This window comes from Pristiophorus japonicus, chromosome 2, assembly GCF_044704955.1.
Source record: "Pristiophorus japonicus isolate sPriJap1 chromosome 2, sPriJap1.hap1, whole genome shotgun sequence".
NCBI lineage: Eukaryota > Metazoa > Chordata > Chondrichthyes > Pristiophoridae > Pristiophorus > Pristiophorus japonicus.
Window position 1 is genome coordinate 226,576,298 of NC_091978.1, and position 14,617 is coordinate 226,590,914.

The 14,617-nt window shown below is 42.8% G+C and overlaps 1 protein-coding gene across 4 annotated transcripts in view; it reads left to right on the plus strand.

Moving 5' to 3' along the window:
- The window catches only part of LOC139244536 (coiled-coil domain-containing protein 158-like), a 319,231-nt gene that overhangs the window by 251,909 nt on the left and 52,705 nt on the right, over positions 1-14,617 (plus strand). For all 4 annotated transcript variants that reach the window (XM_070871035.1, XM_070871037.1, XM_070871039.1 and 1 more), the window contains 2 exons: positions 2,491-2,583; positions 12,974-13,093. In XM_070871035.1, the coding sequence (XP_070727136.1) occupies positions 2,491-2,583; positions 12,974-13,093 (213 nt within the window). The remainder of the gene's footprint in view (positions 1-2,490; positions 2,584-12,973; positions 13,094-14,617) is intronic.

The following is a 14,617-nucleotide window of genomic DNA, read 5'->3' on the forward strand; positions in this document are numbered from 1 at the left end:
AAAATAAGACGGGGAAGGTGGCTCAACCGTGGCTAACAAGGGAAATTAAGGATAGTGTTAAATCCAAGGAAGAGGCATATAAATTGGCCAGAAAAAGCAGCAAACCTGAGGACTGGGAGAAATTTAGAATTCAGCAGAGGAGGACTAAGGGTTTAATTAAGAGGGGGAAAATAGAGTACGAGAAGAAGCTTGCCGGGAACATAAAAACTGACTGCAAAAGCTTCTATAATATGTGAAGAGAAAAAGATTAGTGAAGACAAACGTAGGTCCCTTGCAGTCGGATTCAGGTGAATTTATAATGGAGAACAAAGAAATGGCAGACCAATTGAACAAATATTTTGGTTCTGTCTTCATGACGGAAGACACAAATAACCTTCCAGAAGTACTAGGGGACCGAGGGTCTAGTGAGAAGGAGGAACTGAAGGATATTCATATTAGACGGGAAATTGTATTCGGGAAATTGATGGGATTGAAGGCCGATAAATCCCCGGGGCCTGAGAGTCTGCATCCCAGAGTACTTAAGGAAGTGGCCCTAGAAATAGTGGATGCATTGGTGATCATTTTCCAACAGTCTATCGACTCGGGATCAGTTCCTATGGACTGGAGGGTAGCTAATGTAACACCACTTTTTAAAAAGGGAGGGAGAGAGAAAGCGGGTCGTGATAGACCGGTTAGCCTGACATCAGTGGTGGGGAAAATGTTGGAATCAATTATTAAGGATGAAATAGCAGCGCATTTGGAAAGCAGTGACAGGATTGGTCCAAGTCAGCATGGATTTATGAAGGGGAAATCATGCTTGACAAATCTTCTGGAATTTTTTGAGGATGTAACTAGTAGAGTGGACAAGGGAGAACTAGTGGATGCAGAGTTGTAAATCTGTGGAATTTGCTGCCTCAGAGAGCTGTTGAAGCCGGGACATTGAATAAATAAAAACATAAAAACATAAGGAATAGGAGCAGGTTTAGGCCATACAGCTCCTCAAGCCTGCTCCACCATTTAATACGATCTTGGCTGATCCGATCATGGACTCAGGTCCACTTTCCTTCCCCCTTTCCATAACCCCTTATTCCCTTTTCGGTTAAGAACTGTCTATCTCTGTCTTAAATTTATTCAGTGTCCTTGCTTCCACAGCTCTCTGAGGCAGCGAATTTCATAGATCCACAACCCTCTGAGAAAAGAAATTTCTCCTCATCTCAGTTTTAAATGATCAGCCCCTTATTCTAAGATTATGCCCCCTAGTTCTAGTTTCCCCCATCAGTGGAAACATTCTCTTTGCATCCACCTTGTCAAGCCCCTCATAATCTTATGCATTTCGATAAGATCACCTCTCAATCTTCTGAATTCCAATGAGTAGAGGCCCAACCTACTCAACCTTTCCTCATAAGTCAACCCTCATCTCCGGAATCAACCTAGTGAACCTTCTCTGAACTGCCTCCAAAGCAAGTATATCCTTTCGTAAATATGGAAACCAAAACTGCATGCAGTATTCCAGTTGTGGTCTCACCAATACCCTGTATAACTGTAGCAAGACTTCCCTGCTTTTATACTCCATCCCCTTTGCAATAAAGGCCAAGATTCCATTGGCCTTCCTGATCACTTGCTGTACCTACATACTATCCTTTTGTGTTTCATGCACAAGTACCCCCAGGTCTCGCTGCACTTTGCAATCTTTCTCCATTTAAATAATAACTTGCTCTTTGATTTTTTTCTGCCAAAGTGCATGGCCTCACACTTTCCAACATTATACTCTATCTGCCAAATTTTTGCCCACTCACATAGCCTGTCTATGTCCTTTTGCAGATTTATGTCCTCCTCACACATTGCTTTTCCTCCGTTTTTCCGATCGTATTAAATCGCGGAGCAAGCTCGAGGGGCTGTATGGCCTACTCCTGCTCTTATTTCTTATGTTCTTATGTTCTTAAGTGCTGGAGAGTCTGTAGAGGGCTGTTGGCAACTGAGGGACAGTTTGTATCTATTACAATTGGACTGTCAGTAAGTGTTTTTCGGGGTGTATGTTGTTTCACTGTACATTATAAAACCAGGTTCTATTTATCTTGGTATATGGATAGAGGTTTTTTTTAAACTCCTAGCAGTTATCTATGAACCAACAGCACTAAAAAATGTCCTTCCCAAATCTCCAGAAACACAGAATTCAAATAGACAAATGAGCAAATAAAAAATAAAAACACATATAGGAGTTACTAAGGCTTCAAGGGCTGTATCAAGGGCAAGACGTCTGTATCACGAGGCCCTGGGGCTGCAGGTTGGACACCCCTCCTATAAAACATAGCAAAGAAATGTTAAGTACTGTTCGAGTTGAAAAATTATAGCATTATAAATGATTTATTTACCATTTGAACCACATAGAAGTCCCAGTCTATAATTGGTAATAAATTCAGGAATATTTTGATGCTTTGTATTAAAGCTGCCAAGAGAGCAGCTAAACCTGGCTGATAAATTTGACCTGCTTGTGGTTTCCATGTAAAACAGGCCTGCCTTAGGTTTTCTGATTGTCAGTCAGTTATTCAGCGTCAGGAGCAGGACTTCATGCGCTTAAAGCTACAGCATGCCTTGGAAGTAAAGGTATGAATTGTTTACTTGTTCTTTTTAATTTTTTGTAGATGTTTTGCTGTTGTGATTTCTTTTAAATTTTAGTTTGTTTATTGTAAACTATAGCTGATATGTTGGGTCTGGATAACTGAACAATTTTGGGTGATTTTGCGTCTGCCATAAGTACTTTGGGACTTTTGATCTGGAACTAGATATTTCTTATGATCAAATCATTTCCATTCATTGTGTCGATCGGGGTCTAGGCAGAACCTTGCATACAGCGTGCACTCCAAATCAGCTGTAGTGAAGAAAGCTGGCTGAGAACAACTAGGATGCCCACAAGCAGGTGAAGAAAGTGGGCAGACGATATGATTATCTGTCTATCTGTCTGTCTATCTATCTATCTCTCTCACTTTGCTCTCCTTTTCTATCACTTTTTTTTCTTTTTTTTTGCTCTCTTTCGCTCTCGCTTCCCCCTCCCTCTTTCTGTCTCTCTCGCTCCCCTCTTTCCCTCTCTCTCCCCTCCCCCCCCATCTCTTTCATCCCCCCCCTTCCTCTTCCTCCTCTGTGAAAATGCTATTCTGTTTTTTCATATATACCAGTGGTGTTCAATATGTTGGCCACTAGCCACATGTGGCTAATTGCGATTACAGCTGTGGCTAATTGCATTTTTGATTAGTAAATAAAAAATGAATAATCAATATCGTCATTGGGTCGCAATACTCGTATTTGCATGATGTATGCATGTGCACTTTAATATTTTTTTTATATTTGTTGGTAAAATGTTAATCTGTTAAAATGATGTGTAATACGAATTTTAAAAAAAAGCCAGACTTCAGCACCGTGGGATCATTAACAACATTGTGTGGAGAGTGGAGCTGTCATTGTGTTTAGCTCAACCAATTGGCATAACTGCTCGAAGGCAGCAGAAGGAAACAAATCCAACAATAAGGAGCAGCTCCAACAGAGCACATTATGGGGAAGGGCATTATGGATGGAGAGCAGGAGCAGGTCAGGCACGTCTCATGCAAGTCATCATTCTCAACAATCATTCTGATAGTCAAAGAATCACTCACAGCTGCTGGACAAACGCCTAGAAGCTGCAGTGAGAAATGTTGTCCAATAAAGTCATGCTGGAATTTGAAACTTTAAAGCAAAGTTTCACATCGAAAGGTGGTATATATTTATGTAATTATACACATGAAGTACATATTACAAGTAAGGCATTTTCTACTAAAATTAGTGCACATGGCTAAAGTGGTATCGCGATAGCCACGCTTGCAGCTAGTCAGTGAATTCTACGTTTTTCTATTCGTTCATGGGATGTGGGCATCGTTGGCAAAGCATTTATTGCCCATTGTTAATTGCCCTTAAGAAGGTGGTGGTGAGCTGCCTTCTTGAACCGCTACAGTCCTTGTGGTGAAGGTACTCCCACAGTGCTGTTAGGGAGGGTGTTCCAGGATTTTGACCCAACGACGATGAAGGAACGGCGATATATTTCCAAGTCAGAATGGTGTGTAACTTGGAGGGGAACTTGCAGGTGATGGTGTTCCCATGCATTTATTGCCCTTGTCCTTCTAGGTGGTAGAGGTCACGGGTTTGGGAGGTGCTGCCGAAGAATCCTTGATGAGTTGCTGCAGTGCATCTTGTAGACGGTACACATTGTAGCCACGGTGTGTCGGTGGTAGAGGCAGTGAATGTTTAAGGTGGTGGATGGGGTGCCTGGATGGTGTCGAGCTTCTTGAGTGTTGTTGGAGCTGCACTCATCCAGAGGTGAGTATTCCATCACAGTCCTGACTTGTGCCTTGTAGATGGTGGAAAGGGTTTGTGGAATCTGGAGGTGAGTTACTGGCCACAGAACATACAGCCTCTGACCTGCTCTTGTAGCCATAATACTTATGTGGCTGGCCCAGTTCAGTTTCTGGTAAATGGTGAGTCCCAGGATGTTGATGGTGGAGGATTCGGCGATGGTAATGCCGTTGAATGTCAAGGAGCGGTGGTTAGATTCTCGCTTGTTGGAGATGGTCATTGCCTGGCACTTGTGTGGCGTGAATGTTACTTGCCACTTAGCAGCCCAAGCCTGAATGTCATCCAGGTCTTGCTGCATGCTTCATTATTTAGGAGTTGCGAATTGCACTGAACACTGTGCAGTCATCAGCAAACTTCTGACCTTATGATGGTGGGAAGGTCATTGATAAAGCAGCTGAAGATGGTTGGGCCTAGGACACTGCCCTGAGGAGCTCCTGCAGCGATGTCCTGGGACTGTGATGATTGACCTCTAACCATCACAACCATCTTCCTTTGTGACTGTATGACTCTAGCCAGTGGAGAGTTTTCCCCCTGATTCCTATTGACTTCAGTTTTACTAGGGCTCCTTGATGCCGCACTCTATCAAATGCTGCCTTGATGTCAAAGGCAGTCACCCGACCTCTGGAATTCAGCTTTTGTTCATGTTTGGACCAAGGCTGTAATGAGGTCTGGAGCCGAGTGGTCCTGGCAGAACTCCAACTGAGCAGATTATTGGTGAGTAAGTGTCATTTGATAGTACTGTCGGCGACACCTTCCATCACTTTGCTGATGATTGAGAGTAGACTGCTGGGGTGGTAATTGGACTGATTCGATTTGTCCTGCTTTTTGTGGACAGGGCATATATGGGCCGTTTTCTACATTGTCAGGTAGATGCTGGTGTTGTAGCTGTACAGGAACAGCTTGGCTAGAGGCACGGCTTGTTCTGGAGCATAAGTCTTCAGCATGACAGCCGGGATGTTGTCATCGCCCTTAGCCTTTGCTCTATCCAGTGCACTCAGCCGTTTCCTGATATCATGTGGTGTGAATTGAATTTGTTGGAGACTGGCTTCTGTGATGGTGGGGACCTCAGGAGGAGTCCGATTTCGATCATCCACTCGGCATTTCTGGCCGGAAATGTTTGCAAATGCTTCAGCCTCGTCTTTTGCACTCGCGTGCTGGGGTCCACAATCATTGAGGATGGGGATATTCATGGAGCCTCTTCCTCCTGTCACTTGTTTAATGGTCCACCACCATTCACAACTGGATGTGGCGGGAATGCAGAGTTTTGACCTGATCCGTTGATTGTGACGAAGGGTCATCGACCCGAAATGTTAACTCTGCTTTCTCTCCACAGCTGCCTGACCCGCTGAGATTTCCAGCATTTTTATTCCAGATTCCAGCATCTGCAGTATCTTGCTTTTGTATTCGTACGGTAGTTTAAGATTTTAGATTTAGGTAAGGCCGACTTCAGCGGGATGAACCAGAGACTATCCACAGTAAACTGGGCAAATTCGTTAATGGGTTAAACAACAGAAGATCAGTAGGAGGTGTTCAAAAAAGAATTTAAGGTGATACAGACCAATTTATACACCTAAGGCGCAAGAGCTTTACTTGCCAAAAAAACAGCTATGGACAACTAAAGAGATAAAGGACAACATAAAACTAAAAGAAAACATGTTCAAGAATGAAAAAAAAAGCACAGATCCTGGCGAATGCAAGAGATAAAAGAACAGCAAAGCGTGACAAACCAGATAGTAAAAGCTACAAAAAGGGATTATGAAAAGAAACTTGCAAGGGATATCAAAATCAACATAAAAAACTTTTTACAATTATATTTGGAAAATGAGGGTGGTTAAGAGGCCCCATAAAACTGAGAATGGTGATATAAGAAATGAAAATAAGGAAATGGCAGACATGTTAAATAACTACTTTGCACCAGTAGTTACAGTAGAGAAAGAGGATAGCATGCAGGACATCATAAAAAACTAATATTGAATCAGGGACAGGGAGACTCCATAATTTGCTCACCAAACTTAAGCAAATTAATAGTAATGAAGAAAATAATGGCACTAAGGAGTGACAAATCCCCAGGACCAGATGGTTTCCATCCCAGGGTTTTAAAAGAAGTAATGAGGGTATTGCAGATGCTCTAACTATAATCTTCCAGAGTTCTCGTGATTCAGGAACTGTTCCTTTATACTGGAAAATTGCACATGTCACTCCGCTGTAAGAGAGATGAGAGAGGGAAACCAGGGAATTATAGACCAGTTAGTCTGACATCTGTTGTCGGGAAATTACTAGAGTTTATAATTAAGAATATGGTAACTGAACACCTTGAAAATTTTGAGCTGATCAGAGAGCCAGCATGGTGAAGGGTAGGTCATGCCTGATGAACCTGATGAAGAGGCGACTAAAGTAGTGGACAGGGGATGTCTATTGATAGTGTTGTGTCTTTAATACTCTTATGAATGACTCCACAAGGTCTAGTATTGTACTTGAGCTGTTGTGACCTTAGTCCCATTTATTGTAACTCCAGCATGAGGCACAAGCATGGTGGGCAGCCTTTTATACTGGGCCCTGCACACCAATGCAGGTGACCCTCAGGTCTCCCACCGCAGTGCCCTCTGGTGGCACACTTTATGTGACTATTCAGTAAGTATACATGGTCTACATACATGACAGATATTTATTTGGACTTCCAGAAGGCATTCAATAAACTCCCTCAGAAGAGACTGTTAGCTAAAGTTGAAGCCCATGGAATTCAGGACAAATTATTGACATAGTTAGGAGATTGGCTGAGCGGCAGGAGTCAGAGAGTAGAGATAATCGGCAGGTACTTTAATTTACAGGTTGTGGCATCCCCAGAGATCTGATTGGGGCCTCAACTATTCACTGTATTTATTAACAACTTAGATGATGGGATAGAGAGCCACATATCCAAGTTTGCCGATGACACTAACATAGGCGGCATTAAAGGCAGTGTAGATGAAAGCATAAAATTACATATAGAATGGTCAAAACCGTGGCAAATGGATTTCAATATAGGCAAGTGAGAGGTCATCCACTTTGAACCAAAAAAGAATAGAATGGGGTACTTTCTAAATTGTGACGAGCTAGAAGCAGTGGAGATCCAAAGAGACTCAGGCGCCCCTGTACATAGATCATTAAAATGCCATGGACAGGTACAAAAAATAATCAAAAAGCCTAATGGAATGCTAGCCTTTATATCTAATGGACTAGAATACAAGGGATTAGAAGTCATGCTGCAACTATGCAAAGCCCTGGTTAGACTACACCTGTCTGTGGAGAGAAAGCAGCGTTAACGTTTCAGTCGACTCCTGTTCCATTTCTTATGTTCTTATGTAATCATCCGCATATTGCTATCTTGTCCACGTATTATCAGAAAATCAGTTTTTACATTGTTCAGTTTCATTCCTGAATTTACAATTACAATTGGGGAATCTGTGGAAAGCCACATTAGATATAACATGCTTACCAGTTGTAGTTGGAGTTGTAAGGAAATAGTCTTCTGTCAAAAGCAACTAATGCTATGTTGATTAACAATGTTTGAAAAGGTTAGAGGATAAAAATAGACATAGACTGCATACTACATCATAATTCCAATCCTGTGGAGGCCATGAAATATCTTTGAGATGCATTGGGTAAAAGTGGATAATATAGATTGTAATGTTAGATTGATATATTGCAGTTTTGCTTTATTGCCATAAAGAGGCCAGGGAGAAATTTCAACGTTTAAATTTTTTTGGAAGTTTTACTTCTGATTATTGACTTCCCTCAGGTGACTTATTTAACTGGGAAAATGTTATGTCAATTTAAATAATAAGTGGTCTATTGGAAGATTTGGGAGGTAGAATTATCTTTCATTCTGATCGTTGAAATAATATTTGAATTTTGTTTAAAAAGGGAAAGTTCTGCGGTAACTTACTAGAAGTTTGAACAGAAGGGGCCAAAATTGCCCTCCGCCCCAAATGGGGCGCACCTACAGTTATTTAAATGTTCTGTCCGCCCGACAATCCGGCAAAATTCAGCTGTCCTTTTTCTTGGAGTGGGACGAATGTAGGGTTGGGAGTGGGTCGGAAGTGCGGGGGTTCGGAACGGCCGTCGCTCCAAGTCATCAGCACAGTGCTGATGACTTGGAGCGACGGCCGCACTGACGTGTCACACTGACGTGTCACAACGTCCCTCTCCTTCAATTAAAGGGCAGGGCTGCTGCGAATGCTGCAAAGTTTTTAGTTAGGTCCACTGAGCCACCAGGGAGGGTTTCGGCCGGGCCAGCGGCCTGGCACCCAAGAGGACATAATTGTTGGCCGAAATGGAGTCGCCAGCAGCATGACCTCCCATTTAAGGGAGGATGCGCTGCCCAGCTATAGACAGTTTCCCGCTGGGGAAAGCTGTCAGTGGCACCGACTGGCCGGGACAGTTTCCTGCGGGATCGGAAAGCGGGTTGCTGTTGGTCGGTAAGAGGTCGGCGCGTGCCCAACGCGGCAGGAAAATGGGCAGGGTGGTCCCGTATACCAAAATAAAAAGGAGGACAATTTATAAAATGGCAGCCCCTCCGCGTCAACCGAGCGGTGAGTCCTTACCGATCCATGGCCGTCTCTTTTAGAAAGGGGCAACTTCGGTCCCGAAGTCTGTAAATAAGAGAGCTTAAATTGGTCAAGTACAGTTCACAGAGAAGTTCAGCACTTGGGACAGTTAAAGTTGCACAAGTACATTCAAAGTGCTTGAAATGAGCAAAGGACTGCTGAGGGTTTGAGAGGAGGAGGGTTGGGGGGGTGGGGTGGAGGAGATGGAACTGTGTTGATGTAATGGTTAAACTGCTATTAGATTGGAGGATATTTCCATGTCATCCAAGATGTATCCTTAAACAGGAAGAGCATGACTGTTATCTATTACTTTGTCATCATCATAGGCAGTCCCTCGAAATGAGGATGATTTGCTTCAACGCCGAAAAAGGATGAGTTCACAGGTGTTTCAATTATATTTCGGATCCTGAACTACATCCTGAAGGGCAGCAGACACCTGTGTATGGATTTTTTTAATGTGTGGTGACCATTGCACCCCAGCCACCACACGGGCTTGACAGAGCTAGATCTTGGTCCCGTGGCAAGGATTAACCAAGACGGGTGGAGACCAGCTCTGCTGCACGGATCTAGTGCACACACATATCGCAGTGTGGGCTGGCTCGTGCTGCCCCTGGGCTCTTGCCTCTTCTGGGCCTCGAACTTTCGCCTCTCCTGGGCCCCGATCACATCCCTCTACGAACTCTTGACGCTCCTTCGTCCTGACCTCGCCGCTGCTGCTGTACCTGCCCGCACTGCAATCAGCCATTCCCCTCCTGCAGCAGCACCGTCGCACGCTGCTCCCTCTAATGGCCCCGGCCTGCTGATGGTCTTGCAGGCCGGGACCGCTTTGTATGTGAACTGTGAAGGACTAACATTACAAAGCATAGGCTATAATCCTTAAAGCTGAATATTGCTGATCTGCTATATTAAGTTGAACCTAGCTATTGTGATACTAATTCTGAACTGAATTAAATTGAACTCTTAATGCTGTGCTTTAATTTCACAGCAAAGTTTTACTGTTCTACTTATGATTAAGTTGCCAATTGACTTAACTAAGGTTAACAAAATAGCTAATTGTATATCAAACTGTTGTGTTCCGTCCTTAATATCTTTCGGTTGAGCCAAGACTTAAATATATCTGGATCCTTTTATTTGAATTAGTTAGATAAGACAATTCGAAACAATTTAGGTGTCACACACAAGCTCTGAATACAAATATAAATCCCTATCTATTAATCCTATATAGAGACTTGGCTAACCAAATTGGTAGCAATACAGTGGAGGAGGATTTCCTGGAGTGTATTAGGGATGGTTTTCTAGTCCAATATGTTGAGGAACCAACTAGAGGGCTGGCCATCCTAGACTGGGTGATGTGAAATGAGAAAGGACTAATTAGCAATCTTGTTGTGCGAGGCCCCTTGGGGAAGAGTGACCATAATATGGTAGAATTCTTTATTCAGATGGAGAGTGACACAGTTAATTCAGAGACTCGGGTCCTGAACTTAAGGAAAGGTAGCTTCGATGGTATGAGACGTGAATTGGCTAGAATAGACTGGCGAATGATACTTAAAGGGTTGACGGTGGATAGGCAATGGCAAACATTTAAAGATCACATGAATGATATTCAGCAATTGTACATCCATGTCTGGAGTAAAAATTAAACGGAGAAGGTGGCTCAACTGTGGCTAACAAGGGAAATTAAGGATAGTGTTAAATCCAAGGAAGAGGCATGTAAATTGGCCAGAAAAAGCAGCAAACCTGAGGACTGGGAGAAAGTTAGAATTCAGCAGAGGAGGACAAAGGGTTTAATTAGGAGGGGGAAAATAGAGTATGAGAGGAAGCTTGCTGGGAACATAAAAACTGATTTCTAAAGCTTCTAGAGATATGTGAAGAGAAAAAGATTAGTGAAGACAAACATAGGTCCCTTGCAGTCAGAATCAGGTGAATTTATAATGGGGAACAAAGAAATGGCAGACCAATTGAACAAATACTTTGGTTCTGTCTTCATGAAGGAAGACACAAATAATCTTCCGGAAATACTAGGGGACCGAGGGTCTAGTGAGAAGGAGGAACTGAAGGAAATCCTTATTAGTCAGGAAATTGTGTTAGGGAAATTGATGGGATTGAAGGCCGATAAATCTCCAGGGCCTGATAATCTGCATCCCAGAGTACTTAAGAAAGTGGCCCTAGAAGTAGTGGATGCATTGGTGATCATTTTCCAACAGTCTATCGATTCTGCATCAGTTCCTATGGACTGGAGGGTAGCTAATATAACATCACTTTTTTAAAAAGGAGGGAGAGAGAAAATGGGGAATTATAGACCGGTTAGCCTGACATCAATGGGGGAAATGTTGGAATCAATTATTAAAGATGAAATAGCAGCGAATTTGAAAAGCAGTGATAGGATCGGTCCAAGTCAGCATGGATTTATGAAAGGGAAATCATGTTTGACAAATCTTCTAGAATTTTTTGAGGATGTAACTAGTAGAGTGGACAAGGGAGAACCAGTGGATGTGGTGTATTGTACTTTCAAATGGCTTTTGACAAGGTCACACACAAGAGATTGGTGTGCAAAATTAAAGCACGTGGTATTGGGAGTAATATATTGACGTGGATAGAGAACTGGTTGGCAGACAGGAAGCAGAGAGTCGAGATAAACGGGTCCTTTTCAGAATGGCAGGCAGTGACTAGTGGGGTGCCGCAGGGCTCAGTACTGGGACCCCAGCTATTTACAATATACATTAATGATTTAGATGAAGGAATTGAGTGTAATATCTCCAAGTTTGCAGATGACACTAAGCTGGGTGGCGGTGTGAGCTGTGAGGAGGATGCTAAGAGGCTGCAGGGTGACTTGGACAGGTTAGGTGAGTGGGCAAATGCATGGCAGATGCAGTATAATGTGGATAAATGTGAGGCTATCCACTTTGGTGGCAAAAACACGAAGACAGAATATTATCTGAATGGCGGCAGATTAGGAAAAGGGGAGGTGCAGTGAGACCTGGGTATCATGGTACATCAGTCATTGAAAGTCGGCATGCAGGTACAGCAGGCGATGAAGAAGGCAAATGGCATGTTGGCCTTCATAGCTAGGGGATTTGAGTATAAGAGCAGGGAGTCCTTGGTGAGACCTCACCTGGAATATTGTGTTCAGTTTTGTTCTCCTAATCTGAGGAAGGACGTTTCTTTCGATTGAGGGAGTGCAGCGAAGGTTCACCAGGCTGATTCCTGGGATGGCAGGATTGACATATGAGTAGAGACTGGATCGACTGGGCCTGTATTCACTGGAGTTTAGAAGGATGAGAGGGGATCTCATAGAAGCAAAAAAAATTTCTGACGGGACTGGACAAGATAGATGCAGAAGAATGTTCCCGATGTTGGGGAAGTCCAGAACCAGGGGTCACAGTCTAAGGATAAGGGGTAAGCCATTTAGGACCGAGATGAGGAGAAACTTCTTCACTCAGAGAGTTGTTAACCTGTGGAATTCTCTACCGCAGAGTTGTTGATGCCAGTTCGTTGGATATATTCAAGAGGGAGTTAGATATGGCCCTTACGGCTAAAGAGATCAAGGGGTATGGAGAGAAAGCAGGAAAGGGGTACTGAGGTGAATGATCAGCCATGATCTTATTGAATGGTGGTGCAGGCTCGAAGGGCCAAATGGCCTACTCCTGCACCTATTTTCTATGTCTATGTCTATGTCTTCTATGTCTATAATGGTGAGTCCTTGAACTTGGCTGTGCCACTGAAGGAGACACTGAGCAAAGACAAGTAGCATTGTCACATGGAAAATCAGAAAGCAGATCAACTCAGACTATTTTGTCCATCTTGTAATGTTCAGTTGCAAGGTTCCAATGGGAAAATGTATCCCTTATTTGTCTCTTTCCCTTTTTAATCCAATATCCTTTTACTTGTTTTCATATTAGTAAAAATGCAGTATTGTCAAACTCAATCAAATGCTGATATTTAGTAATATATTGTAAAAAATATGTTTACTTTTTTTTTAAGTATATATTGCTAACCTATTGTAATTTTGTATAATTTCTTTTTAAAAGGAAATCCAAGGTCCAGGTTTTAGTACTAATCCTTGTCAGTATTCAAATGCTCGAGTCTATTCCCCTCCAGCTTGTGTTCATCCATCATCTGCCCGACCATTATCAGGATGCCTCTCCTCTGTAAGTGTTCATCTTTTATAATCTATGTAATAAATGCATTTTTATATTTCAGGACCATAATTTTGCGACAGATAACTCTTCTATCCTATCCCTTATGAGGATACCTAGTGCTCTTCATCTGTCTGTGTTGGACTGGTCCTGTTGGGGTAGCAGTTTAAAGGCGCGTGGATCCAGAAGGCTCAGCTCTCAGATCTTTCACCTTCCACTTTTCTTTACATGGTGGCAGTAGGGACCCTGACTCTGGTAATGGAGCAGGCTGCAAGCTCTGCCATTTCTCCAGTTTTATTCCTGTCCTGCCATGCAATTGCACTGACCAAAAAGCTTGGTGAAACCTCTTTTTGTCTTGTTGATCAACTGAGAAAATAGTTGGCCACAAGCCTGGGAAGGAGTTGACGTTCGATGATGCAGTTTGGCTATTCGGGGAATCCAAACCAAATTGAAAATTAGACAAAGCGATCAATTGCTTATATCAATGAACAATGCGAGAATTAATCTGAATTGTAGTAAACATTAATCATCAACACCTGAAGTGCACTTTGCAGCTGTGGCTTTCTTCCCAGGACCACATCTGTCTGAGGTTCACTGACAACAAAAGAAATAACTATTCAATTGAGGGTGGAACAAAGAGCCTTCCTATCTGGCTTGCTTTCCGAAGTGTGAATAATTAAACAACCAGCTAAAAGGCAGTGTTAGTAGAAATGACACCAACAAAGTCAATTAGTTGCTGTCCAAAACCTAGTTGGTCTATTTGGGCCAAAACAATTTGCAAGTTGACTGGATCAAAATAAACGTTCTTTGTCAGGTGAGAATGCCATGGAGATCTCTTTAGTCTGAATATAATGTTTAGTTGACTGTGTCCAATATTCTTTAAGTAGCAAGTCTGAAGTAACACAGATAAATCCCCTGGACCCGATGGCTTGCACCCTAGGGTCTTAAGAGAAGTTGTGGCAGGGATTGTGGATGCATTGGTTGTAATTTACCAAAATTCCCTGGATTCTGGGGAAGTCCCAGCAGATTGGAAAACTGCAAATGTAACGCCCCTATTTAAAAAAAGGAGACAGACAAAAAGCAGGAAACTATAGACCAGTTAGCCTAACATCTGTGGTTGGGAAGATGTTGGAGTCCATTATTAAAGAAGCAGTAGCAGGACATTTGGAAAAGCAAAATTCAGTCAGGCAGAGTCAGCATGGATTTATGAAGGGGAAGTCATGTTTGACAATTTTGCTGGAATTCTTTGAGGAAGTAACAAACAGGGTGGATAAAGGGGAACCAATGGATGTGGTGTATTTGGACTTCCAGAAGGCAACTGACAAGGTGCCACATAAAAGGTTACTGCACAAGATAAAAGTTCACGTGGTTGGGGGTAATATATTAGCATGGATAGAGGATTGGCTAACTAACAGAAAGCAGAGAGTCGGGATAAATGGTTCATTCTCGGGTTGGCAATCAGTAACCAGTAGGGTGTCGCAGAGATCAATGCTGAGAATCCAACTATTTACAACCTATATTAATGACTTGGAAGAA